The sequence below is a fragment of the Notamacropus eugenii genome, chromosome 7 (genome assembly GCF_028372415.1).
Source record: "Notamacropus eugenii isolate mMacEug1 chromosome 7, mMacEug1.pri_v2, whole genome shotgun sequence".
NCBI classification, from domain to species: domain Eukaryota; kingdom Metazoa; phylum Chordata; class Mammalia; order Diprotodontia; family Macropodidae; genus Notamacropus; species Notamacropus eugenii.
Genome location: NC_092878.1, coordinates 57909797 through 57937193, shown reverse-complemented (window position 1 = coordinate 57937193; position 27397 = coordinate 57909797). Strand labels below are relative to the sequence as shown.

Here is a 27397-nt window from a genome sequence, read left to right as displayed (position 1 = left end):
TTTTCCTACTAATTTCTCAAGAGAGAAAATACTTGAAACCTGGTTTAAATCTGTTAAATTACAGTTTATTTATATCACAATACTTTCTCTTAATTTGTTCAAGTCATCTGTGACTCTTAATTTCATTTGAACTCCAAATATCTTTTATAGTTGGTTAAATATCTCTCTGCCAGGAACATTTACTCTGTCACTACTTTGTTTTGCTGGTCTAATATTCAGAGAAAGAAATAAAAAGATTAAAAAGTAGGTCCATGAATGAGCTTTGGCGTTGGGGGCAAAATTGGGCTTTGTGAGACTTCTATGCTTAAATGAATGGTGTAGCATGATGGTAGAGACTATTCTAATCATCTGTACTAGAGGTCAACAATCTACAGCCCACATAGGCACAATCCTGGGAGCCCCTTGTTTCTGTGTGTCCTTCAAGCTACATTTTTAAATAAAGTTGTATTTGCATCAGGGTCAGCCATCATTTGCCAGTAATTAATCAAATGTTCTTTTGTATTTTACTTTGAAATATACTATGTAATTATTTGTTAATTTTTCCTTCCTAATTATTTTTTTTATCAGTGAATGAAATTAGTTTTCATTTTGCAATTCAGGAAGCATTCACTAAATGCTAAGCTTTGTGCTAGATACTGGGTATACAAAGATCAAAATGGAATAGTCCCTGAACTCAAGGAACTTTAGTTCTGCTTAGGAGAAAAAATATGTAGATATAAATATATGCTAAGTAAGTTCTCAGGTAATAAGAGAACACTAACAACTGAGAAGAATTAGGAAAGATCCCATGTAGGAAGTGACATTTAGTGGAGCCTTAAAGAAGCTTGGGATTCCAAGAGCGGAAAGTAAGTTGGTTATAGGCATTGGAGATAGTCCATGGTCATAAAAGTAGGAGACAGAATGTCATGTATAGGGGAGAGAAAGTAGGCTTGTTGGATTAGAGCATGAAATGTATGAAGTGCCCTCAGTAGAAATGGAGAAATTAATAAAATAGTGCAGTCAGGGAGGAAAAATGAATTGTGTTTTGGATATGTCGAGTTTGAGATGCTCATGGTACATGTAAACAGAAAGGTCTATAAGGAGTTTAGTGATATGAGACTGGCACTTGGGAAGGAGATGAGAACTGGATGTGCAGAGTTGTAGGCCTCTTCAAAGAGAGGATAACTGACCCCGTAGGAGCTGATCCCAAGAAAGTCCTGGTTACCAGCCCTAGGCTTCATTGAAGTAGCCTTGAAACATGCTGTGTTTCAGAGGAGGAAAGAGCCAGCCATAACAGTTGATAATGAATAATCTACAAAGAAGTGAGTCTTCATAGGCTCAGAAGGGCCTTTCCTGGGGCCGGAGCTTGCATTAATTACTTTTGGAGTCTGTAGGAGGTATTCACTTCAGCTCTTTAGACCACAAGAAGAACAGTTACAGGATTCAGAGAAAGGTAGAGATGCAGATGATATTAGAATAGGACATGGTTTTAACAGATTTGTTGAGACGGAGAAGGGGCCTTGGAGTAGCTATTAATGATAGAAAAGGGGGATTTATTTGTAGACTGATGCATTTGAGGTAACATTTAGATCACTTTTGAGTACCAGAATATTAAGTAGGTTTTTAAAATAGAGGAGAAATGAATCTTCATGTAGACATTGGATGAACAATAACATTTTTTAAAGAAACATTCAGTAAAAGGATGTCACATCTACCTGCTGACCATTTAATAATTGCAGTTTCATCAGGGGTGTATAGCTTGTTTCTTAACAGTCCTTTTCCAGTGTTAAGTGGATCCCCTAGGATGACAATTCTCCATTTCAAACGGCAAAGCAAAACCCCCTCTTTCTGTTTCTTCTGTTGTCAGTGGCTCAGAACTCCACCCAAGAAAGAGGGAGTGGAGAAGAGGAGGAGAGCCAACAGGAATCTGAGACCCCTGATCCAAGTGGAGGCTTCCGGGGAACAATGGAGGCAGACCGAGGAATTGGGGATTTAATCAGTCCAACTGAGGCCATGGGGATCAGTAGTGTGGGCAGCAGTTCCTGCCCTGGCTGGCTGCGTAAGGTAATTGCTTTAGTGGAAGAATATGTTCCTTGTATTAAAGTTTGGACCTCCTATAAAGACCTGAAAAAGAAACTCTTATGGCCTTCCAGGCCTACCCATGTAACATTTAGCTGTTTTATAGCAAGTTGCTCTTTCTGATTTCTTAACAAATAGTAAACCTTCCCTCTGGTATTTCTTTTTTGCCTAGAGGATATCTAAATATAAAGGCGTGTGACTTATTTTTATTAATCTAAGCCACTCTTTGAATGGGGTCCAAAAGTTGGAAGTAAGAGTAGCATAGAACACATATAGCCTTATTTTCCATCAGTTAGACACTTTGTCTCTCTACTATTGCCAGAGTAAATGAGTTTTCAGACCTGAATGGACCTACATAGTGATGAGAAAGGTGAAAAAGGCCAGATTGCTAATACTGTACCACCTTGTTCTCAGGAGCACATTTGACTGTCCATCACAGCTTGTCCTTTCTTAATAGGACAATAGAAAGGTTTGATGAATGAAGTGTAGCCAATAACCACAACTATCCCCCACCACTAGAGAGGGCAGACAGAAAGCAAATAGCTAGGGGAGAAGAGAATGTTGGAAGAAAGGGGCTGTTGACAGCAGACCAACTAAAATGCTTTTCTTGATACCTAGGAGTTAGAAAATGCAGAATTCATCCCTATGCCTGACAGCCCCTCGCCTCTGAGTGCAGCTTTTTCAGAACCTGAGAAAGATACTCTGCCCTATGAGGAGCTGCAGGAACTCAAAGCAGCCTCTGAAGCACCTGCAGAATGCAACAAGTCTACAAGAGAAGCCTGGGTAATGGAGCTTTTTTGAGTTGTGACTCGATAAACAGTGACTGCTGTATTAAATTCTGACTGTATGCCCTCACTGTCTAATAAGCTTTAATTACCTCACTGCCCCATAGCAATTTAGCACATTCTATATTTCTCATTCAATAACTCCTAAAACCATTATTCAGAGCTAATACTCATGGCTTTTAATGGTTTTTAGGTTGTTTTGGCAGATTCGGAGTACCAGTATAAAACCCATCTTTATTATCATCATTTAATATTTGTTTATCAATAAAATCCCAAGGTTTTAGTAATCGAATTCTTTCACAATACTTTTTACTGATACCTTAAAATATCCCCAGAAAGAATTGCCTCATAGATAGTACATTTGGAGGTTCTGCGTGCTTGTGATGCAGCCCAAAAGGTTTGTCCCACTTGGTTTTAGCACTTCAGATGACATCTCAACGTACTCAAAATGCTTGTTTGAAACTCCGTAATTTTTCTGGAAGGCCAGTCATTTTTACTTCTCATTTTTGGATAGGGATCTGAGGTGCTGAAAGGGAAAGCAACTGAGTCAGAAGATGGTGAGGCAGGACCAAATTCTCTGCTCATCTCCATCAGTTAGTCTGCCATTGCTTCCTGAAGTTCTTCTCACATAGAAGCTTTAATCTTGTAACTTATGGTATAATCTGTTAAGTTTATTTAGAGGATGATTAGGTAGTGTCATATTTGTTTATTTTTTAAAAGGGAATTGTGTGAGTTTAGCATGAGAAGTTAATAATTAGATTCCTGTTTCATTCTTTGCTTCTCTAGCTCCCCCGCCTTACTCCAGCACTAGACTGTGCTGGGAAGGGAGCCCCATTGGCTGCTGCCTGTGTTTGTAGCAGCCTGCAGGTGCAGGTGGAGCGGCTAGAAGGTCTGGTGTTAAAATGTTTGGCTGAACAGCAGAGATTACAGCAGGAAAACCTCAAAATTTCAACCCAGCTCCAAAGGCTCAACAAGGAGACAGAAGGAGTGCAGAAGGTGAGAATATTTGATGAGGTCCAGATAATTTCTCTACCTCCTTTGAGGCCTTTGAATCCCAGCATCAGGTGATCCTCCCATGTGCCTCAGGTGTGAAGAAATGATGATATGCATGTGGCTGGGTTTTTCATCTTTTCTGAGTGACCTTCAGATTGCCAAAGGGAGTACCATCATGGACACTCACTAATCTTTCAGAACCAGACATTTCACTTAACAGGTTTATTCTGAGGCACTTTTCCATAACTTCCATGTTATTTCCATAACTTCTATGTGATGGAACTTGTGCAGTTAACCACAGAAGCCAGGATAGGCAGTTGTGAGCATTAGTGAGTGTGAGGTAACTGACAGATAGAAGTGTGACAGAAGAAAGGTGATATTGAAACAGCCTAGAAGAATAGATTTAGAGCCATTGTAGCTCACGAGCATCTTTCAAAACTGAGACAAGATTATTAGGAATTAGCATTAGAAGAATGTACTCAAAAACTGACAACATGCTGCTAACACAACACTTTTATCTGAATAGTTGGAGACTCATTCCAAAGGAACTCAGACAGCAAAGGAAGAGATGGAAACAGATCCAAAACCAGACTTGGATTCAGATTCTTGGTGCCTTTTGGGAACAGATTCCTGTCGGTCCAGCCTTTAGTTTCCTGATCTCGTACGTCCCCAATAAGATGGGATCCCTGCAATTTCACAGCACACTTACCGAATGCAGAGAACGGCTTTCCTGGCTTCGTTTCAGTTGCTGACAAGGAGCAAAGCAGGAGGCTCTGAAGTGCTTCTAGAGTACAGATGGAGGGAAGCATCTCCTTTTAGATAGGAACTAGGAGTGTTTTTCATTTGTTTTGTTTTATTTTTTGAGGGGGAAGGGCCCTGTGTCCCTGGCTTTGCCTTCAGTGACTGCCACAGCAACAGCAGCTCTGTACCTCATCCGTTGATCCTACCTTTAAGGAAGAGAAAGAGCCCTGCCATGCTATTTGCACTGGTAGCAGCTTATACCCATTTATAATTTTCACCTCTTGTTGGGAGCTATCTTGAGAACTCAAACACCAGTCACTGTACTTCTAAGTGGAGGAGGGGAAAGTGAAAAGCTTGAGAGAGCTTGTTAGGAGCTGGCTGGCTGTGACGGAGCCCTAGTCATGCCAGCTTAAAAGATGGCAAAGTGTTCTGTTGCCATCTCAGAGACAGAGTCTGAGGAAAAGAAGTTTTACAGACTAGTTTTTGGTTTATTTTCAGAGTTGAAACACTCATGCAGCTAAATATTGGAGGAAAAGAGGGTTTTGATTGGTATTGCCCTGGAAGTTGACAGGGATTTCTCCAGTGAGAGTTAGAGAAAAAAGGGTAGGCCTCTCCCATGCCGTACTCTTGGTGCATAATGCTGGAGCTTCTGCACTGTGGATGAGACAGGGAGAGATTTCATAGCCTTGAAAAGGATTGAAAACGTTGGAGAAGTGAGAGTCGCCTCAAGACTAAGTCACAAGGGAAAAGAGGTCCTCTAATGATACTGTCCTCAGCAGCTGTGCTTGGCTTCTTAGAGGCTGCCAATGACTGCCATGGCCCCTTCTCTTGTGAGGAGGCCCTTTCCTGCTTCACTGCTTGTTTTTGTTCTAATCCTGGCACCAGTAGCACTAGCCACTGTTGTTCTGTGTCTAGTCAGTATTTTTTTCCCTTTGCTTCTTATGAAGCTATGTAGTAGCCAGTGAATCTGTATCTTTTCTTTATCATGTGGCTCTTAGCCAGCCCCAAAGTTCCTTGAATACATAACAGACTGAATAGAATTTAGGAATGGAAGAGATGACCTTTTTTGTCTATTGTGCCATGATAAGGGGGAGCAGACTACCTTTCTCAGAAAGAGTTAATTGTCTTCTTTCTTCCTGAACCCCTGATCTTAAGCCCCATAGGTTGTATACTATGACTTTCTGGTTTCCCTTAAAGGTATGGACTTTATATTTCAGTTTATGAAAATGAAGTGTCTTGATTTCACAAGTGCTTGCTTATGGGTTTCATATCTACCTCCCTGCAAACGGCCAAGTTGTTTTGTTGTTGTTTCCTCTAACAAAAAGATGAGATTTTAGTTTTGTTTGGGGTTATGAGATGGATTTGCTACCTTCCTGGGCATACTTTTCTAGTCTTTTTGAAACTGATATTAAGACTAGAGCTTGGAAAAACCCCATGGCTGGGGTGGAGGGTTTGGAGGCAAGGAGCAGCTGTCTTTGTGGATCATGTTCCCATTATCTTCACACACAGTTAGAGGAAACCAATTATAGTAGTACTAATGTAATCAATGTATTCTTTGAATAAGGAAGAAGCCAGTTCCAGATTAAGAATTTAAATTCTAGGAACTTGGGGTTCTGCTAGCAACAACGACAACTTAGTGTGTTTTCTTTTATCATGTAAATGCAACTTTGATTTCTGAGGGCTGATGGGCCTTGCTCCTGTAACCTTCACATTCACTGTCTCAGCAGGACTGGGAGGTGAGGTTTGTTTGGCTATAAACCTTGAGCATTACTCTTGAGGGGGAAATGAAGGAATTTGTCACGTTACTAAGACTGTGAGATGTAAGTGAGCATCAGAGGGGAAAGAGGCCTACTCTTAACTCGGACAGCAGGTGATTTGCTAGCAGCGTAACACTGGTCATTTTCTGTATTATGTTGCCTTTGAGAAGCCTTAATTTCCTGTTCATCTGGCTGAGAATTCAAGTTCTGTGCCTTTAAAGACAATTTGCACTTATCCAAGATAGGCTTGGGAGAATCTAATGATTTTCACACCAAGCAGCTATGCAAACAGAAACCAGTTCAGAGCTGGCAGCCATGCATTGGATGACATTTGCAGAGGGCACATAGGCAGAAGTGCCTTTGAATGGTTCTTGTTCTCAACCCCCTTTTTATTTTGTCCTGTTGTATTTTTCTTCTTTCAGGACTAGATTTGTACTTGTTAAGCTTCCCAGTAGTATTGCTTTTGAGTTACAATATAATCTGATTAAAACGTCTGCTCTGACACTTTCAGAACTAGCGTGCTGTTAGCCTCATGTTTGAAAGGTTAAGGGTGGAATGGTTTGGCATTTGTTTAAATAAATACGTAAACTCTTAAATGGTGCATTTCTCAGTAAGCCTACGTGTGCATTGGGGCCACTAGTGATAAAACTTTTTTTTTAATGTTGGGTCTATACTTGCCTTTTTATTCTCTGAAAAAAAAAAAACCACACACACACACATCCTAGTTGATATTCTAGCGAGGGGAACATTGTAAGGAATGTATTTAGGCAGAAACCTTTCTTTCTCAATCCTGAATATTTTAAAGTCAGAATCATTTATACAGTTACAATTCATAATATAGTGCTGGAAATAGTCTTTTTATTTTACATTATCTATTTAGCCTTAGAAACTTCCATGTGATAATTCTGCTTTATTTAGAAGCATTTCCCTGAAAGAATTGAAACCATATTTATTCTCCCAGCATAGAACCGAGTACCAGAAAAACTGTGGAGCCAAGTTGAAGAGTTGTCATGGGATGTTTTGTTTTGCTTAGATAACAGTCTCTCTATCTCACTTTCTGTCTTCATATTAGGGACTTTGAGCACACATTGATGGTCCCTCAAATACCCTAACTTTCCAGTTCCTGAGTCTATTCAGAAATGGTCATGCCCTTAATTTTACTCCTACTCACAGATTTACCACTTCCATGTTTATGAATTCTAAAGTATCTTTATCTGAACCTATAATCTTTTATTATCCCATCTTTCTCTCTGTCTTATGATCTCTAATTCTGTTCTTTTTTCCTCTCTGTAACCTCCATTCCCTCAGTTTTTTCCTAGGCTGTTACCCTACATTGACTACACTCACTTTCCCTTTGTCACCCCCTTGGTGAGTCTACGCTGTCCTCTGTTGTCTGATCTGTTGCCTCCCCTTTTCCTATCATCAGTTACTAGACTTCCAACCACAGTGGCATCTTGTGTACACAGCTATCACTTTGCTGCAGGCTCTCATCACATCACTCGCAGACTATTACAATGGCCTTTTTGGTTTCTCTGCCTCTAGTTTTTCCCCACATCACCTTCCACCTACCTGTCAGACTACTTTTCTGAAATCACACGTCTGAGCATTTCATACACTCACCCCTTCTCAATAAAATCCCTTGGTTTGCTGTTATCTCTAGAATCATATGTCAAGTTCTCTGGCATTTAAAGCCCTTTCTACCCTTCTTGTCTTTTGCTTTACCCCTCTCCCCTTTGCACTTGATCTAGCTCTTCTTCAGACATAATACTCCTGTCTTCTGTTTCCAGGCTTCTACCCTAGAAGGCTCTTTTTTTCCTCACTTCTGTGTCTTAGTTTACCTCGCTTCCTTTAAGACCCATCCCAAATGCACCTTCAGGAGGCTTTGCCTCATCCCCTTGGTGCTGTCCCTTTGAAATTATCTTCTATATACTTTGTGTATATCTTGTATGTATACATTAGTATGTGAGCTCCTTGAGGGCAGAAAGAATATGTTTTGTCTTTCTTTGTGTCCTCTGTATGATGCCTGGTACACAGTAGGCACTTAATAAATCCTTGACTGACCAGCCACACAGTGGAAAGTGCACCTGAGGAGCAAGGAAGTAATTTAAACAAAAATTCCTTCCAAAACTCATTCCTGAACGTTCCTCAGAAATGGTGTTTATGACAGGAGATCTGTAGGATCACATCCCATCCTGCCTTGGAGCTTAAGAAAAACAAAACTTCTTATTATTGAACGATGATTAACTTTAGAAATAAATATACTGACCATTAATGGTCATAGAATTATTGAAAATTAAAAGGGAATTTTTTTTTTTGTATTACATCATTACCTGTCTGTTTTTTCTGGGGCTGTGTGTAATGAATCAAAGCAAAGTTGTGTAGAGTATTTTGTAAGTGCAATGAAGTATCATTAACTCAGCAAATTAATGTACAATTATAATATTATGAATGTGATAATTATATATAATTATAGCATTTCCTCAAGATCCTATTTTAAATCTCCCTAAAGAAGGGGCTGCCAAATTAATTTTATTTACCATGAGAAGATTTTGTCCTATTTAAATTTATTTAGTTTTTCCTTAGTTTTTTTTTCTTTATCCTTTGTAAAATGAATCAACACCAAGGCTTCTTGGACCAAAAAAAGGTATAAATAAGAATTATCTTACATTCTCTGTCCTGTTCTGGAGACAATCACCTCATTTCCTTAGCGTGCCACTCCCGCCTCTCCCCTACACCTGCAAATACCCTGATCTCTGTTTTCAGACTACATTGTGGGAAATCTGAATGATAAATACCTTTCCAGAGAGTAGATACAGCTAATGGTCCTTCAGGTTTTAAGGAAAGGTCATAAATAGAACCAGAGAATAACTATTTCTCCTATATTTGGCACATGGTAGGTGTTTAATAAATGCTTGTCAATTGTTTGATAAGGCAAACCTACTAAGCAGTCATAAACCAAGTTAACTCTGAAAGAATAGCTGTGCTGCTTTGTTTATAAATAATATTTTTTCTTAATATATATTTTTTAATCTGAGCAGCACTGTGGTTAGCGCATAGGGAGTCAGCCTTGGAAACAAATACCTTGGTTCATTTTCTACTTCTGATACTGGCTGTATGACCACAGACAAGCCATTTAACTTCTCAGTGCCCCAGAAGTCTTTAAGACTAAGTTACAGTTAAATTATCAATCTGCACTAGTGAAAAGAAATCACAGTTTTGGATCAGAAAAAAAAATTGATCTGACCCAAATAACAGAATGTAATCTTAAATAGTTATTTTCATGTATGTGTTAAAATGTTCAATATTAACAGTGTACTTTAGTAGACAGCCAACACCTTGGGGTAATGTCTCCTTTCACTGCATAATGAGGCATTCAGGTAGAATCTAGAAGGGGCCTTGATTTTAAAATGCCCACTAAAAGACCTTAAGAAAAAAATCAAAAAGATCTCAATTCAATATGTTTCTTAGAAGGCAGATTTTTAATATAATTTTTATTGTTTAAGTTCATATCTCTAGCTGAGTTGATTTGTTAGCCAAGATGCTGTATGGCTTCAGGAAGAGTGGCAACAGACGTAGATTAAACTAATTAAACATCTGCTACTGGCAATATGTTCTGTTATCTTTCAGATCCCTCTCGTGGGCAGCCAGGTGGTGTAGTGGATAGGGCACCAGCACAGGAGTCATGAGGACCTGAGTTCAAATCTCACCTCAGACACTTGACACTCACTAGCTGTGTGACCTTGGGCAAGTCACTTAACCCCAACTGCCTCATCCTGGGTCATCTCCAGTCATCCTGATGAATATCTGGTCACTGGATTTAGATGGCTGTGGAGGAGAAGTGAGGCTGGTGACTTGCACAGCCCTCCCTCACTCAAAAACAAAATAGTCAAATGCAAGTCATGTCATTATTTCTCTGATGGCATGGTCTTCTTCAGCAACAAAGGACAAACACACATACAGATCCCCCTCTCATTCAGCTGATGTTGGGTCAAGTTATCTTTTCTGTTGGAAACACATTGTGATGATTCTTTTAGCACACAAGGCAATAATCCTAATAGTATTTCTATATCCTACCACTACTTTTGCCTAATTTTAATTTACTATGTACACATATTAATGCATCCTTGAAGATTGTAGCCTACTTCAAAAATTTCCAGAAATTAAATAATTCTTTCATTCTACAGCCTTTTTTTTCTTTTAGAAATGAGACATATACACTTTCTTTTGGGACCTGTGCTTAGTGTCTGTCAGCATTACAATTTTTACAGTATTTACTGAAGTGCCTAATTCTGCACATCATTGTGCCAAGGTACTACTTCACGGAAAATTACAAAGATCTGGTCAGTCCTGCTAAGCAGAAATGATTCAAACAGTTGTCCTGACAGTATTTACATGACATTTTAAGCTAGTTGATGTTGCAGCCCCCTAAAACTACAGATTGTTAACTGGTGGGAGAGGTTTTTTTTTACTTTAAATTATTCAAATGGACAACATAAAAAAATTATAATAAAGCCTTATCTGAAGCTGATTTAAAACTTAAGTTTTCATACACATCCTGGAAATACAGACTCTATTTCCAGAAATTACAGAGTATGTTCCAATAAAGGCAGAAATAGCATTACGTTCACTGCAAGTTCTTGGATTCCTATTACCAAATTAATGACTCAAAGAGAATCTTGTTATAATTTAAAAGACATACTGGCTGTGGTTATTCTCTTCTGACAGCATACCATCTTAATAGGTCAGCTAAGACAACCACATTGTTAGATAACTGCCAGAGGAGTTAACAAGAACAACGAACATGTGAAAAGACACCCAAATGAGTGCTCTTTATCTATCACAAATCACAAGTCAGACTTTCAAGAAGAGAGAGCTTTAATTCAGTCTTTTCATTGCTCCTAAGTCTCCCTTCCCATGGAAATAATGTAAGCCACTTCAGTTTTGCCTAAAACCTGAAGCTTTCTTCTCCTTCTCAGAAATGGGATTCCTCTCCAGCTCTGGCATTGCAGCCAATTTGGGGAGATGTACAAGTCTACTCCTTTCTAGTTTTATTCAGTTCTAATCCTTTGGGTTGCTGAAGAGAAGGTGCTGCTCACAAGGCCACCAGGAGGTTCTTGGGTGATTCCTTTTCAACAGCAGCGCTTCCGTGGGGGAGGAGGGCGGTTCTTGATGGTCTTACATTTTGGAATGTGCCTATCAGCCACCTCAGGGGCAAAGTGACGACTACAGTGGGGACACTGGATGTAGTCAGGGTTTTCTACAGGTGGCATGGGAGGCAGGTCTGAGGGATTTCCACCCCGGGCGATCACCTGCTGTATTTCACGGGCCTGACGGAGAGTTCGGATGAAAGATTCATGTTTTTGTCGCCAATTACTCTTCTTTGGTGGCTCTGGCTATAAAGTAGAGGGGAAGATTAGTTCTCCCCAACACAGGTAGGTACTTAATGATATGATATACAAGTGCAAGTCATGTCATCATTTCTCTGATGGCATGGTCTTCTTTGGCAACAAAGGATGAACACACAGATAATCCCTGATGGAAAAAAAACCCTAAAACATGAAGTTCCTATAATTCATCTTAGGGAGGCTCTCAGAGGCCCCCACAGTAAAGCATCCCTTATTGAGAAAGACAAGGAGGAGAATCTTGCTAAGATGAATTATAGGAACCTATTAAGAGAACTGTTAGAAAAATGTTTAGGATCAGATTTCTATATTTTATGCTTTGGGGGTATAAAGGGGAGTGGGGGTGGGGAGAAAACAAAGTAGCTTTGGCACACTGGTAGTTATGTGAAGATGAAGGGCTAATAGGAAAATCTGTCTGGTGATGACTGGAGTACTTAGATGATGACAGACTTAACTTCCCTATTATATAAAAGTTAGGGTATAGATCTTCAATGGAACTCATTCTTCCAGAATGACTTGCTTAATCCTAGGAAGTACAATGTCACAATGACCCAAGGTTTATGTTTATGGTATTTCGATTTCGTTTGTTTTGGCAGGGGCATGGAGAGAGAATTGTTTTTTGTTTGCTATTACTCCATTAAGAAATTTAGAAGCAGCAAATTCTTTTAAGGTTCTACTCAAATCAATTGCAGTGTAACAGAAAATACTATTTGATAGGACATTAAAGAATATGATCAGTAAGAATATAAATGTATCAAAAATCAGCTCTATTGATGGAAAAAGTGCCTAGAGGGACTGTCATATAAGTTACTGTGGTGGAAGCCAGATCTGCAAGACAGTTGTTTTTAAGTGTCCTGAATAAATGAAATCCATTAGGGATGTACCTCTGTAGATAGGCACCCCATGAACAGGAATTTAAAAAGGTCCCCTCCTAGCACCTACCTGCCCTATAACATAAACTTCAGAATTCTGGGAGAAAAACTTGTGCTTGGGGCAATGAATAATAGAGGCAGGAAAAGGAGAACAAGTTGATATTTTCATAGAATTATAGAATTTTAGAGTTGGATGATATCTTCCTCATTTGACAAATAAGGGGAAAGGACAAGTTAGGTTAAAATGACGAGAAATAGGGATAGATGGAAAACTAGAACCCTGGGCTCCTGACTCTGATTTTGCCATTCTAATTCAATTCATTAATGTGTTCTCCAAGACAAGAAACTTCATTTACAAGTCTCCTTATATGTAATCATCCCAGACGATAAATGGTTATGGAATTCTCAGAATTGTGCCACAGAAATGGTCACATTTTTTACAATGTAGTTTTTCTAAAGCTGTCAACAAGAAAAAAATTAAAAATTTGCGTTTGATATACTCAGAATCTATTTGTATATGAAACTATAGAAATATTGTAAGGCATATTAAGTAGATGATTAGAAAAATCTATCAAATAAAAAGTTAAAGCAGCTCTCCCATGGTATCAGTGAAACCTAAGGCAATAAAGTCTACAGAGTACAGGCAAGAGTCCTAATTAAAACTTTTACTCACTTCCTGACTTTTAAACCTTCATGTTCTCTTATCTTTACAGGGTCTACTTCTATTAGACCTTGTAATTTGCACTGGTAAAGTTAAATGTCCTGGCAATTTGGTATCTGCTTTAGATACAAGTTTAAAAATATGAATAACTTGGAATTAAGAATTGTCAGGGTTGTTTTTTTAACTCCTAAGAAACCAATACCAGTTTGTGATACAGGGTGGGAAATGACAGTGCTTCATGAAAAAGACCATGATTCTTACAAGATTCTAGCAGATCAGAACTGGAGAATGTGAGAAATGCACAAAGAAGTTCTACAAAGGTTAGGTTACTTAACTTCTCAGAAATACAAGATGGTAGTGTTACACTCCAGCTCTATTTCAAATTCCTTTTCCCTGCCTCCCACTTAAAATGCTTTTATAAGGTAAGAAAATAGTTCATATTTCTTTGATTACCCTTCCCAGTCCCCAACCATCCTTCACCCAAAATAAAATCCGTAAGCTTATAGGAGTTAACATTACTTACCTTGGCTAAAGTTGGGCCTTTCCAGGCCAGGTACTGTTCCAGTTCAGTGCCCTTAGCCCGGGCCTTGTATGAGTCAAACACTTTCCTCTTGGAACCCTGGATCTTGCTACAGACATTTGTATGTTTCTCTAGCCTTAGCAAGAGAAACTTTCGTCCACAGTAGCTGCACTCACCAAGCTCTGGTTCTTCAATTGAAGAGCTGGAACCTAAGGTGACTGATACCTGAGATGAACTATAATTGGGGGATTTGGGCAAAGAAATTCCAGGATCTTCTTGGTGCTGTGAAAATGACTCAGGGGATGATACTGAAATTTTATCTCGGATTTTATTATTACTTGCCCCTAGTCTTTCCTTTTTGAGTCTTTGTACTCCATGGTTGAAGAATTGGGAACATACTGAAGATGGACTAGAATTCTCTTGGCACTTTTCCCATGTTTCATCACCTCTGCTATGACTATTGAAGACCTCTTCAGGCCTGAATTCTGGCGAGAAGATGAGTTTGGAAATGCTGCTGCTGCTACCTGTGCCTCTTCTCCTTGGAAATGTCTTTCTCTGTAACTCCTTTTTTTCTTCTTCTTCTACCAGCTCCTTTTCTTTTTGGATCCTTCTAAGTTCTTCCTCAGTCTTCTTCAACTTTTCCCTTAGGAGAGTCTCTTTTCTTCGAATTTCTTCCTCTAAGCTCTCACTTGCTGCCTCTAGTTTTTGAATCTGCATTAGCTCAGTTCTGCCTGGATTTAACAAGAATTTTTTGGGCTGAACCACTGGTAGGGGAGCAAGTAGCATCTTAACTGAAGATGAACCCCCCCTGTTCCGTGAACTGAAGTGACTGGGTGTGACCTCTTCTGATTCAGAGGGTTTCTGGAAGAGGTTGTGGCAGTCAGTCTTAATGTGAGTAGCACTCAATGATTTTCGGTGAAACACTGGTTTGAGGGGATAGGCACGATCCACACCAGCTCTCTTTTTTGTGAAGGGCATTGTGTTTTCCTGGTTATCTGTTTTGGTATGTCTCATATGGACTCCAACTGAATAAAAATCCCCACTTCCTGGACCCTGCTGATTGTTTCTTGAATCCTGTTGGCTGCTTTCTACAGAATGAGAAGAGGGATAACTATGGGCTTTAGTAAAGGTGTTCTGCTGGTTATGAGTAAATATATTCTCCAGCTTCTCTTCTTTGTCTCTTAGAAGTTTTTGCTGGAAGTTGTTTTTCAGGTGCTCCAGCCGAGACTGATGGGTAGAGCTGCTCTGTTCAAAACGGGCTGGCCTACTTGAATGGAGTTCCGAAGTTTCCATTTTGTTAAAAGGAAGCATGATGTCCACATGTGGACAAGGAGCCAACTGGAGGCGAGCCATTCAGTGCCTGACCTGAAGCCTGAGAGAGAATCAAAATCAGATTCGTGTTAAAAATCTGATGCTGGGTCTGGGGTGTTGAAGCAGATTCTAAGTTTCCCTTGCTTTTCTCTACCACGTTACTAATGGTGCCAGGCCTGATACAGAGAAAGGATCCTGATAGCACGACTTCCCCCTTAAAATAGCTGCATCTCTCTCCAAAGCCCTTGGTGGGCAGGTTTAGGTATTCACCCAAATCGCCTCTGCTATTTAGTGCCCTAGTAAAGTCTCCTGTGGGGCATGTTACTGCTCCAGAACCTCATGTACTACTGTTTGACTAGTAACGGCTGCAACATGAAAAGAAAAGGGTTTTACAGCTAAGATCTGAATTATTTAAATTTCAAATTGTAATTTTAAGACTAATTAAAGCACTGGATTTGGGGGCAGGTTCGCAGGGCACCAGAAGTTTCCAACAGAGCCCATTTTTAATCTTCTGCCCTTTATGAGATGCCTGACCATGGACTCGCTCGGCCAGGCCTCATTTTCTAATCCTCTTGAAAATGGAAATAACCCTACAGCCGAGGGGCAGTTACGAAGACCCAGGGCTGTGCTGGGCAGTTTGGGCATCTTTACCATCCAGTTCCGTCCCTCTTATTTCACACAGAGGTGACCTGCCCGAGCGCGGACGCCACGGTCGGGGGTCCTTCCACGGTTCCAGTAATGCCAGGGCTAAGGGTGCGACAAGCGATCCCGGAGGGCAGTGCCCGCTCCCCGTCTGCCCGGGCTGCCATCTGGGCCTGATGCACAGGTGGCGCATGGAAGCCGGCGGGGAGGGCGGAGGCGGGACGAGATAACGTCCCGGGGGTCCGTCTACGCCGGCTCCCCCGCAGCCCCGCTCCGCAGCGCCAGCCAGGGGCTGAGGAGGCCCCCGCCCCGGTGCGGGAGCCGAGCCGGGCCGCGCTCCCCGCACACTGGGCAGCGGCAGCGTCCCCGGGGCCGGGCACCGGAGCCCTCGGGCCTGCCGGGCGCTCGGGCAGCGGGGCTCTCCTGGAGCTCTCTGCCCTCGTGGGGAGCGGGCCGGGTGGGCGAGCGGGGAGAGGAGTACCGCCATCCTTCCGGGAAGCCTGCCCCTCCAGGTACCTGAGGCTCCGCCGCGTCCGCTCCGGCTGCGGGAGACCGTGCCCAGGGCGCCAGCTTCCCGGCCCGACCCCGACCGCGGTCCCGGCGCAGGCGCTCTGGACCGCTCTGTTTTTCCGTTGCCTGGAAACAGCGCGAGCCGCGGCGGAGGTGGGGGGGGGGCGGTCCCGCCTCCTGCCCTAGACCCGAGCCCCGCGAGGCCGGGCGTTCTGTTCCGCACGTGCGCCGGCCTCCCCAAGGCTCCCTGGGAGAGGAGCGCGCGTAGGCCGGCCTCCCCAGGGCCTCACCTACAGGTGCCTTGGGAGGAGGAGAGTGTGGCCCGGAGCGGCCCGGACCGCGGGGATGGAAGAGCACCCGGGACGCGAGGCCTCGAGGGGGCCAAAGCGCGGGCCGCTTCGAAGGCCTGGCGGAGGAGAGCCCCTGCGTGTGCCCGCCTGGAGGGCCGGGCGTGCCGGCGGCCTCTTAGTGCGCTCAGCGGTCTCGTGCGTGCTGCGGGCATGCCTGCCTCAGTGTGCCCCTCTCGGGGCCCTTTGCCTGTCCATGACTGGCCGGGAGGCTTTAAAATTATTTTTTTCCGCATATTTTATGGCCAATCAGACACTAGCCCCTGGCGTTTTTGTGGCACTCCATCCCGGCCCAAGCGGCCCATCCCTTAGGGCCTACAAATGACCCAGCGAAGTGGAACGGTCCTGAGGACCGAAGGCCACCGACGGCTTCAGAATAATCCGTTAATACTTGCGCCAGCACTAAAAAAGCCTCCATAAAGGGTCGGCAGAAGGCCTTTTCGTGCCTCAGCTCGCTTTTGCAAACTGCTTTGGAAAACTCTGGCTTTTGTAGTCTTCACACAAAAACCTACGGACCTTAAAATCTCAAAATGTTGTTTTTATTGTAATGTCACTCACCAGTTTCAAAGGGAGCCTGGTTATGAGGCCCTGCTGTAGACTGAAAAAGGAATAACTCATTGGCTGTAATGGAAGTCAGCAGCTTCCTGAGGTACCCGAGCATATATGACAGTGGAGAGGAGACCTGGAACCAAGAGGATATGCTGTTTTAGTCCTTTGTGACCTCTTTTGAGGTTTTCTTGGCAAAGATACTGGAGTGGTTTGCCATTTCCTTCTCCAGTTCATTTTACAGATGAGAAAACTGAGGCAGACAGAGTTGAGTGACTTGCCTAGGGTAGTAAATAGCTGAGGCCAGTTTGCACTCAGGCCTTCCTGACTCCAGGCCCAGAACTCCATCTGCCACTTGACCACCCAGGGTTCGTAGCCGTGTGACTGTAGACAAGTTAGTTTTACCTCTGCCTCAGTTTCCTTAATTGTAAAATGAGAATAACAGCACCTACCTCACAGGTTTGTTGTGAGGAATTGATAACATTTGTAAATCTCCGGTCAGCAAGGAGCCTATATTTTTGGGGGGATGTTCTAACTAGAAGGAACCTTAAAAGTTATCTAAGCCTAGAGCTGTCAAACATTACTCCAGGCCCCATGTGTCTATTACATTACTTAGTGCAGCTTGCACCAGATTAAAATGTAATTGGGAGATATTGAACTAAATAAAAATACAATAAAACAGTGATAATATTACATTTTAAAACTAAGTCAATATGAGGCTTACAAGGACCTTTATATTTCATGGCCCTCATTTCTATTTGAATTTGATACTATTGATCTAACCCACATTTTACAAATGAGGAATCTGAATCCCAGAGAAGTTAAGTGATTTATTCACAGTCACGTACAGGTGGTAGGAGATGGCAGAGGCAGCATTTTAATCCAAATACTCTCCAAATCCAGTGTTCTTCTGAGGGCAACACACGGCTCTCTCTGACCTTGCCACTTAATAGCTGTTGGGCTTGAGCAAATCACTTAAAACTTAGTGTGAGCTGCCTTATTTTCCACACGGGGATAACTACTACCCCACCAGGTCGTGATAAAAATGCTTCAGAATATTAGTCAATGGACATAAAGTTCGGTATGCAGAGCTATAAACTCCTTTTAAGTGTCAACTAAAAGAATGTTTTTGACCAATACTTGAAGGATGGTTCATCCTGCCAGGATTAATACTGATACTGCATATTTTTCACTTGGTTTCATTCTGTAAGCAAGATTTTAGTATCTAAGTATAACCACCTCTCCTGCCTTCCATTCTCCCTGTTTTCCTTTCCCCAAATGAGTCCTTAAAATTTGGTATATGGGATACATGGAGAGAGAGAGTCTGAGATGACTGGCTCAAACATAACTCTGGAGTCCAGGGTTGCTTGTTCTTGTCTATTTGGCTGGCCCTATTGAGTTAAGAGCATAGTAAGGAAAACCAACAGTAATTCATAGCTGACAGCTTCCAGGGGGACGCCAAGGCTGGAAGCATCTTCTCTGCCCATCCAGTCCCACCACAAATTCACCCCTAGTTTCAGTGGTGAAGGAGGATAGGATCAGGGGTGGTCACGTGAGGCTCTCGGCTCTTTCGCATCCCTCGCAGGTGGGCGGGCTCCTGGGCGGGCCGGCCGGCCCTCATTGGCTGAGCGGGGCCACGGGCCTCTCTAGCCGGGAGCGGGGGGAGGAGGAAGGGGAGGACCACAACTCGATGCTCTCCAGGTGCGGGCAGTTGTGACCTGGAACTGACGGTTGGGTGAGGTCCTCCGCTGGCCGCCCTGCGACGTGCTGCTGGGCGAAAGCCGAGCAGGGCCAGCCGCCCTCGGGGGGGTAGGCATGAGGTGTTAGTGGAGAAGGGACGAGGCTGAGGGTGAGCAGCGGAGGGGGGGGGCTGAGGGGGAGCAGCGGGGGGGGGGGAGGCTGAGGGGGAGCAGCGGGGGGGGGAGGCTGAGGGGGAGCAGCGGGGGGGGCGGCTGAGGGGGAGCAGCAGCGGGGGGGGAGGCTGAGGGGGAGCAGCGGGGGGTGGGGTTTGAGGGGGAGCAGCGGGGGGGGAGGCTGAGGGGGAGCAGCGGCGGGGGGGGCTGAGGGGGAGCAGCGGGGGGGGGAGGCTGAGGGGGAGCAGCGGGGGGGGGAGGCTGAGGGGGAGCAGCAGCGGGGGGGGCTGAGGGGGAGCAGCGGGGGGTGGAGTTTGAGGGGGAGCAGCGGGGGGGGGGCCCCCCCAGAGATGCCCCGCTCCCGCCCGGGCTGGCTCGCCAGCGGGGGGCTCCGGGGACTGGGGAGGTGGGAGGGGGCGTCCTTCCTGCCGGGAGGGGGAGGTAGCCTGGATGGCACCTTTGGTGGATGCCCGCCCTTGGGCCCCTAGCCACCAGCACGGCGAGGCTCGAGGGTTTCTGCCAAGTGGAGCGCCTGCACAGCTAGAGGGGGAGGAGGGAGGAATCGTGCCGGGAGGGCCTGCAGATCTTGGGCGTGTGTCTTCGTGTGCATCATATGTATTGTGTAGTGTGCCAGTGTGTATAGGGGGCACTTAGGTTACCCGGTGAAGAGAGCCCTGGGTATGGAGCCAGGATTCGGCCTCAGACGCTTACTGGCTGTGTGACTCTGTTTGCCTCAGTTTCCCCATCTGTAAAGCGAGCTGGACGAGGAAATGGCAAACCAGTCCAGTATCTTTGCCAAGAAAACCTTTTATCATGGGATCGCATAGTGTCAGACACTGCTGAGCATCAGTCTGTGTACACGCACACCCTGTACATTGTTCATGCATGTATATATACACATGTACATTGTATGTGCACATACATGTGTATACACATAAGCATGCATGGTATATGTGCATATGTCTATGCACACGTCTGTATATAGGTACACATAATTCATGTGTGCATATAGTCTGGTATAGCAGGTACATATAGATAGATCAACTGTGTGCTTATATACACATAATGTGCAAACATACATGTGTGTATACATATATACATGCATGCATTGTATGCCTATGCATTGTGAATGTGTGCACACATGCAATACACATATGTGTACATGTGTATATGATGTGTAAAGCAAATGTGTATTACATGTATATATAGCGGACATAAACATGTATATATGTATACATGTATATAATTATATACGTATATATACATAAGTGTGTTTGTGTCCTTCGCTTGATTCCAGTTGAAACATTTATTGTCAGTCACCTGCATTCAGAGCAGACTAAGATAAGATTTCTACTTCTATAGAGTTTACCATCTTAATAACAGGTTCCTTTAGGACATTTTTTGTTTTCTTTTTCTTCCTTTTTATTTTTAAATTTTTTTTGGTGAGGCAGTCAAGGTGAAGTGATTTGCCCAGAGTCATGCATCTGGTAAGTGTCCAGTGTCTGAGGCAGGGATTTGAATTCAGGTCCTCCTGACTAGAGGACTGGTGCTCCATCCACTCTGCCACCAGCTGCCTCTCTTTTTAAAAAAGTCTTCCTAAGGACCTACAAGAGTACATTAGGGACTCAATAAATGTTTTTTATTTGTTTTTTAAACGAATGAACGGATAAAATGACAAAAACCCAGGATGTCCAGAGTTGGACTTGTTTTTGTACTTCTTTTGCTCTGCTTGGTCACCAGCAGGTCTTACCATGGCTGAAGGACACACCCTGTTGTCAGTGGATTATGAAGTCTTTGGGAAAGTCCAAGGTGTATTTTTCCGAAAGTACACACAAGTAAGTGTTCCACACTGGATTTGGAAGATGCTAAATAATGTTTCAACAAAATGAATGTTTTTGTGGATACACATGAACTGTCCATGTTGGAGATGAGACTATAAAGAACTGGTTATTAAAACAGTAGGGCATAGGTTTGGGTGTGAGCTGTATTTTATCCTTTTTGTGCCTTTTGTTTTAATCTATTTCCTTTTTTATTACTTGTGATGTCTGGTTATCTAGACAAGACAGGAACACTCCTTCCTTGAAGGAAAAGAAACACTTCCCAGCTCTTCCTTTTACAACATTAAACTAATTTCAACACTAAAGAAATCAAAATTGCTTCTTGTATTCAGTAATTCCACATTTCACTTTCTCTAATAGGTACTGCTATTTTTCCAGGTTGCTTTTCCAAATTCACCTTCTCAGAGAAGTGACTAAAAGGAAACATACCTGGTCTATGTCCATGTGGAGTATAGAGCTTTGTCACAAAAGAAACTTCTTTAAAAGTTCTGTGTGTACTGAGTACTTTTATTACCTAGATGTCATAAAAGATTATTTCCTGAGATATACTTTCTAATTCTCTGTCCAGTTTTAAATGTCTCATAGGATAGAGTTCCCATTATTTTGTGAGGCAGTTCTGCAATTTAAAGGATTATACATTATCAGCAGCAGCAAATATTTGGTGAGCTATATGTGTGTGTATCTACAAGCTTGAGTATCTTCATTTTGTCCTGTTTCTGTTATTCATCATAACACTCATGTTACCATCTTAAAGAAGAAAATAAAGCAAAGTGTTATTCCCCCATATAATTTTTTCTTGCCTCTTTTCAACTGTGAGTTAAATTAAACTCATCAAATATGTTTTGTAAAGTGCTGTGTGTTGGGTGCTAGGAGCACAAAGACAAAAAAGAAATTAAACAGCCCTTAATGAAGTTACATTCTAATGGAAACAACTTTCTAGCTTTCAAGCAACTGTTGTTGCCCACAGAAGCTTCTCTAATTACAAACTGCATTGTCTATAACAAGGCAGGTAAATGTTTAGTTAAATTAAGGGAATAGCCCTCTAATTTCCACAATCTCTACCCTTTGTACTTCTTCTAATCTGGACAGGTCAGACTATTTTCCCTTGTTCCCCTCCTTTGCCACCCCATCACTTTAAACCTTACTGGGTAAATAGGAATAGTGAATTGGAGCTGTAAAAGTAGGTGATCCTAATTTTTTGGAACTGAAGGGCTTAAAACTCAAATCTCAATCTTGAAAGGAAAAGAAGTCCTAAACATAAGTACCGTCTTTCACTTGCACATCATTTTCTTCTTCCTGTTCCCTCACAGACACAAAGAGCATTCTTTAATTGGAATAGGATTGCAAAAAGAGAAATATTTGAAGAGGTAACAAGTGGCATTTGTATCTTAAAGTTTAGAAGGTACTTTATGAAAATACAGTATTTCCTTTTAGCCTTACAACCTTATAAGGAATGTAGTATAAGTGCTATCTCCATTTTACAAATGTGGAAACTAAAATTTAGAGACAAGTGACTTGAACAGTTTCCTCGTGATTCCATATTCAGTGCTTTCTTTCTCCACTGTACCATACTGCCTCCATCTCCTATTTGTGCTGTTTCCCCTATTAGAATGTGAGCTCCTTTAAAACACAGATTGTTTTGCTTTTTTTTCCAATTGCATCCCCGTTGTTTAGCACAGTGCTTTGCAAACAGTAAGTACTTAATAAATGCTTTATTTTTCAGTCATTGATTCCAGGAATATACATTCCAATTAGCTTTATCATTGATTGTTTCTTAACTTAAGGCTGGTCACTGTTCTTTAGTAAATGGAGAATGGAACTCTCAAAGACAAGCAACAATCAAGGCCCCAGATGGTGGCAGAATTTCCCCAGCAATTTGGTAGAAAATGATCTTAGCAAGGGAAAGGAGGGAAATGATATGACATAGTAAAATTTTTAAAAGTTCACTTTATAGTCATGTCACATCCAAAATTATAAACCATATTTTTAAAAAATTTGTTTTACTAAAGTTTAATCAGTGATTATTACTAATCATGGAAATAATTAAGTCTTATCTGCCATAGAAGTGGAGTGCTCTCTTGGAACTATATGAATGACATTTAAATACAAGTTATGTTGGTGAAATTTGTTCACCTAGTTTAAATTCCCTGGTATGTATTTGCAGCAGAAATTGTGGCTTGTGTGGGCAAATTAAAGTAATTCATCGGGATTCTTCTAAGTACGATACTTTTTTTTTCAGCCTAAACTTACAAACTGAATTTGTCAACAAATGTTGTTTGTTTAAAAAGTAGGCATAACAAGTGAAAGTAATGCCTAAATACATATTGGTCTTTCAATTTATGGCAGTAGGATACTGGTAAATGTTTTAACATTCCTGGTTGGGGACAGGAAATGGTGGGGATTGAAGCAAGACACTTTTAAATTTAATCTGCATTATTACCATTTTCTCTACCAGTTTCTGTAGTTGAGACAATCAACAAAACGCATTTTCCAGTTGCAGAGGTGTAAATACACACACTGAAAATTTAACATTCTGCTCACAGGTACAAGTTGGCTCCAACATACCACTGCTTTAAAAATAAGAACTTGGAAAAAGGATATGAGAGCTTAGCTGCACATACACATACATGGATTTTTTATTCATATGTCTTTTTCATCTTTAAGGGAACTGGTTTTATTTAGCCTAGAGAAAAGAAGTCTGAAGGACAATTTCTTAGAATTTCATAGAATTGTAGATTTTAGCCCTAAAAGAGTCTTATCTTCATAGATGAGGAAACAGGCTTATTTGACAAGGTTAAATGAATTACCCAAGGTAAGTGAGCTCCGTAGTGGCAAAGCTGAGACTAGAATCCACATCTTCTGATTCTTGATTGAGTATTTTTCTATCTTACCACCAAGATCTCCCAAGCATATGAAGGTTATTATACCAAAAGTAGCAACCAGCTGCTCTTCTCTAATTTGGAGGACAGAAAATGGATTTTAGGGGCACCATGAAGGATTAGATTAGACATAAGAATTCCCTAACAGAGATAGCAATTAAATGTGTTACCAGGAAAAGTTGGAAAATATTTTAAAAACATGATGAATATTCTCCCATTTGGAGTAGAGGTCATGATGGCAGAAAGTGGAACTAGATGACCTTTTAGTGTGACTTCCAGGCTCTTTTAATTTTTTTTCTTCCCCTATAACCAATGGATTCTTGACTAAGAAAGGGGAAAATTAGCATGCATAATCTGAGAACAAATGGATAATCTCCTGGGAGGTTTTTGAAAATAGTGGTTTTGTGTTTGCATCTTTAGTACTAATGGTTGCTAGTTTCGATGTTAGTGGAAAATCTAACCCCTGGTGTTAGTAGACTAGGGAAAGGAAATGGCTCCAGATGGGTAACACCCCTGCTTTAGAGTCATTGTTGCCTTTGTATTCTAGGAGTATCTGGGCAACATCCGTCCGCTCCCATGGCTTGATTCCAGGACAAATTTCTGACAACAGATTGTGATTTCACTTTATTTCAGACAGTCTCACTTAATCCAACTCTATTTTTTTTCCTTAGGCTGAGGGTAAAAAGCTGGGACTGGTAGGCTGGGTCCAGAACACTGATCAGGGCACGGTGCAAGGACAGATACAGGGTCCCACTGTCCAGGTTCGAATCATGCAGGAATGGCTTAAGACAAAAGGAAGCCCTAAATCCCGCATTGACAAGGCAAGATTCCACAATGAGAAAGTCATCCCGAAGCTGGAACACAAAGATTTCCAAATTGTGAAATAATAGTAATCAAAAGAGTATTTTTCCTAGTGTAATATGCGTGTGTGCTTATTTGAAATTGTATTAAATTGCTTATTTTGTCATCTGTATGTTAACATGCAGAACTCTTTGTTATTGTTCATGTTTAGGTGGTCATTTAACATGTTATTTAAAATAATTTCAAGTATGTCTTGAATGTAATAGGTGGACCACATTAAAGGATTGCAGCTGTAAACAAGAGCTTCATAATAAAGCAAAGAGACAATTGGAATTCCTAACTTCGGTGTTTTTTATTTTTACTGAGAGTTTCCTCTGATAAAAGATATAATAATGATGATAACAATATAAATAAGAGCTACACAATGTGACTTGGAGAGAAAGGCCTCTTGATGGCACTTGAACTGCTGTGAAACGGACAGGAAAGAGGTGAATTCCAGGAGTTAGGGACAGCCAGTGCAACATTACAGACATCAGAAAGCAGTGTGTCTTGTATGAAGAACAGTTTGGTTCACAGTGTGTAAAACAGTGATTATTGGGATGGTGATCCCCTCAACAAAAAGAAACAAGTGGGGGAAAATATACTGAAAAGCTCAAAAACTGCAATTCTGTGAATTTTTTAACCATTCTTTGCCGCACACAAAAAAGTCATTGATTTAATTAAGTCTGTGCAAAATGACATAATATGAAAGCTGAAAAGGGCGTGATGGATCAGCTAGTCCACCCTTGCCCTTTTATTCTATGGCAGAAACTCAGGCTCATCGTATGAGGGTGTCACGTGTTCATTCGGCCTGGGAGGCTCATTATAAATTCAAGGGGTATTTCAGAGTTTGGCCATTTCTTCAACAAGTACTGACTACGAACTTATGGTTAGCAATATGTGAAAAACGGGATGGAGGGATGGAATGGGCCGCTTACAAGAACCCTCCAGAAAGCTGATAACTTTTTATTAACTAATTAGTAACACTGTCATGATGGGGGCGGGGAGACTGTCAATTTCTTATGCCTGGAAAGTGACAAGGATCGTTTGCACGTGGACATCTTGGCCTAAGTTATCACCCCACGTGTCCTCCACCCTGGTTCTCGTAAGTCCACACCCAAATGGAAGATACCATTTTGCTCCGGAAGGGCAGGGCATCAGGGGAGAACTACGGCTCCCAGAGTGCCCCTGGGCCCTGGCCTGCGTGCGCTTCCGGTCTTCGTGCGCGCTTTCGTCACTGGCGGTCGGTGAAGCTACCCTTAGAGGTGACTGGAGAACCAGGGAAGGGAGAAGGAAACGAGCGCTGACGGACGCCCCCGAGGAGTGATGGGCAGCCTCCGAGCGAGGGTTTCTGCAAACATTTATGCCTTCATTTCCCCTGGCTGAGTGTCTGGGGAGGCGGTTTGGTCTGGGGCGGAGTTAGAAGAAGGAAGGACGGGGTGAAGTAGAGGCGGGTTGTGAATGGTCGGGCCCGGGGGGGCGTGGTGTCCCTGAGGGGCGTGGTTTTCCCGACCAGGGGCGTGGCCTGCCGGGGGCGTGGCCTGCCGGGAGCTGTTGGTAGAACTTTTGCGGAGTTACGTGGAGCAAAAACTGGGGAAATTGAATTGAGTAGCTTCTCAAGACTTTAAGAAAGGACGTAGTTTCCGTTTTTGTTCCCTGGGGACTTGGACTCTCTGGGTGGAAAGGAGCATCTTCACAGTAAGGGCTCGTGTAAATAATTGCGGAGTGGAGTGTAATTGGAGTGTTGATTAGATCCCCGGGCTCGAGGTGATGTCACCTTTGAAGCTCAGCCTCCCCCCCCTCCCCTCCCCCCCCACCTCTCCCCTCCCCCTACCTCCCCCCCCCCCCCCCCCCCCCCCCCCCCCCCCGCCACTTCAGCTGTGCTGACGTTGCGGGGTGGCTCCTTCTCCCCTGTACCTTTTGTGGGAAGCTCAGTCCCTGTTGTCGACAGTTACCTTAAACGGAGCATACAAGGTAAAAGGCAGAATTTAGAGCCAGAATAGCTCCTAAAGGTGATCTTTTAATTAATTTTAAAGATGAGGAAACAGATCTCAGCTACTCGGTTGTGATCAATTTAGTTTTAACAAAGTCATAGTTTAGTAGCAGAACTGGGATGATGCTACTAAATTGTTACAAAGTAGCAGCTTAGAATATATAAACGTGGGAGTGATAATGTAACTTTATCCTTCCCCCCCACATAGTCATAAAATCTAACATTTGTAGAGTGCTTGTTATTTGCAGCACACTGTGCGAAGCTATTTAATTTGATCCACGCAACAACCCTGGGAAGGAGATGTTATCACCCTTTTACAGATGAGGAAACTGAGGCCCCAAGTGACTTGCTCAAGGTCCCTAGGCTAGTAAGTGTCTGAGGGCAAATTGGAACTCAAGTCTTCCTGAAGATAGGCCTCCTGTACCACCTAGCTATCACATCATGCAATATGACTTTTTTTAAGTAAATTTACTTAGCTTCCTCTAATCATCTTAAGTACACTAGAAAAAGTTTACCATAATCCTTGATGGAGTTTCATATCATTCCAAAGCCATGGTTTTTGTATAGATATTATGAAACTAGCTAACAAGTGGAATTTTAAAAAATAATTCGTCCTATGTTTTCCATGGTGGATTGCGTTTATTCAGCTTTTGATTGTGAAATAACTAGAATTTTCTTTGTCTCTATTGTAGATCACTTTTGGGATGAATGTTAATGTCTGCTTTTTTCATGAGGCTTATGTTGTCTTATGCTATCAATACATTGCACTAAATAAGAGAAGTTCCAAGATAACTGTCTGTTAACAATATGAGAGAATGAAATTTATTTTAAATAATATTCTCAAACTAT

At 42.3% G+C, this 27397-nt stretch overlaps 4 protein-coding genes across 16 annotated transcripts in view; 3 read left to right on the top strand and 1 right to left on the bottom strand.

Moving 5' to 3' along the window:
* The window catches only part of NEK9 (NIMA related kinase 9), a 38766-nt gene extending 31836 nt beyond the window's left edge, over window positions 1–6930 (top strand). For both annotated transcript variants that reach the window (XM_072625007.1, XM_072625008.1), the window contains 4 exons: window positions 1847–2043; window positions 2677–2841; window positions 3630–3839; window positions 4363–6930. In XM_072625007.1, the coding sequence (XP_072481108.1) occupies window positions 1847–2043; window positions 2677–2841; window positions 3630–3839; window positions 4363–4485 (695 nt within the window). In that variant the 3' untranslated portion in view covers window positions 4486–6930. The remainder of the gene's footprint in view (window positions 1–1846; window positions 2044–2676; window positions 2842–3629; window positions 3840–4362) is intronic.
* Window positions 3237–16347, bottom strand: ZC2HC1C (zinc finger C2HC-type containing 1C). 2 transcript variants are annotated; one of them, XM_072625010.1, is made up of 3 exons: window positions 16259–16347; window positions 13793–15161; window positions 3237–3369 (listed from the first exon to the last, which is right to left on the bottom strand). In XM_072625010.1, exons 2-3 carry the CDS (start codon window positions 15140–15142, stop codon window positions 3337–3339), a joined length of 1383 nt encoding a protein of 460 aa, XP_072481111.1. In that variant the 5' UTR covers window positions 15143–15161; window positions 16259–16347; the 3' UTR covers window positions 3237–3336. The 2 variants fall into 2 exon arrangements, with proteins under 2 accessions (XP_072481111.1, XP_072481110.1); XM_072625009.1 differs by lacking the exon at window positions 3237–3369 and adding an exon at window positions 11192–11727.
* A 2426-nt stretch (window positions 16348–18773) lies between these two features.
* Window positions 18774–24856, top strand: ACYP1 (acylphosphatase 1). Of its 6 annotated transcripts, none has more exons than XM_072625017.1 (3): window positions 18774–18846; window positions 20742–20833; window positions 24387–24856. In XM_072625017.1, exons 2-3 carry the CDS (start codon window positions 20750–20752, stop codon window positions 24600–24602), a joined length of 300 nt encoding a protein of 99 aa, XP_072481118.1. In that variant the 5' UTR covers window positions 18774–18846; window positions 20742–20749; the 3' UTR covers window positions 24603–24856. The 6 variants fall into 6 exon arrangements, with proteins under 6 accessions (XP_072481118.1, XP_072481119.1, XP_072481114.1 ...); XM_072625018.1 differs by having other exon boundaries at window positions 20739–20833; XM_072625013.1 differs by having other exon boundaries at window positions 18830–18994; window positions 20739–20833.
* A 716-nt stretch (window positions 24857–25572) lies between these two features.
* MLH3 (mutL homolog 3) overlaps window positions 25573–27397 on the top strand; it is a 33802-nt gene continuing 31977 nt past the window's right edge. For 4 of the 6 annotated variants that reach the window (XM_072623487.1, XM_072623485.1, XM_072623482.1 and 1 more), the window contains exon 1: window positions 25573–26253. The gene's annotated coding sequence lies outside the window, so the exon portion shown is untranslated. Of the gene's footprint in view, window positions 26254–26823; window positions 26916–27397 lie in introns of those variants that run through there. The other 2 variants (XM_072623483.1, XM_072623484.1) reach the window with 2 other exon arrangements.

Excerpts from the sequence above, each read along its gene's own strand:
- ZC2HC1C (XM_072625009.1), bottom strand. The coding sequence starts at position 15,142 with ATGGCTCGCCTCCAGTTGGCTCCTTGTCCACATGTGGACATCATGCTT. Across the intron at positions 11,728-13,792 it reads AAGGCCCAACTTTAGCCAAG|CCAGAGCCACCAAAGAAGAG; the intron begins GTAAGTAATGTT and ends TCTACTTTATAG.
- ACYP1 (XM_072625017.1), top strand. The coding sequence starts at position 20,750 with ATGGCTGAAGGACACACCCTGTTGTCAGTGGATTATGAAGTCTTTGGG. Across the intron at positions 20,834-24,386 it reads TTTTCCGAAAGTACACACAA|GCTGAGGGTAAAAAGCTGGG; the intron begins GTAAGTGTTCCA and ends TTTTTTCCTTAG.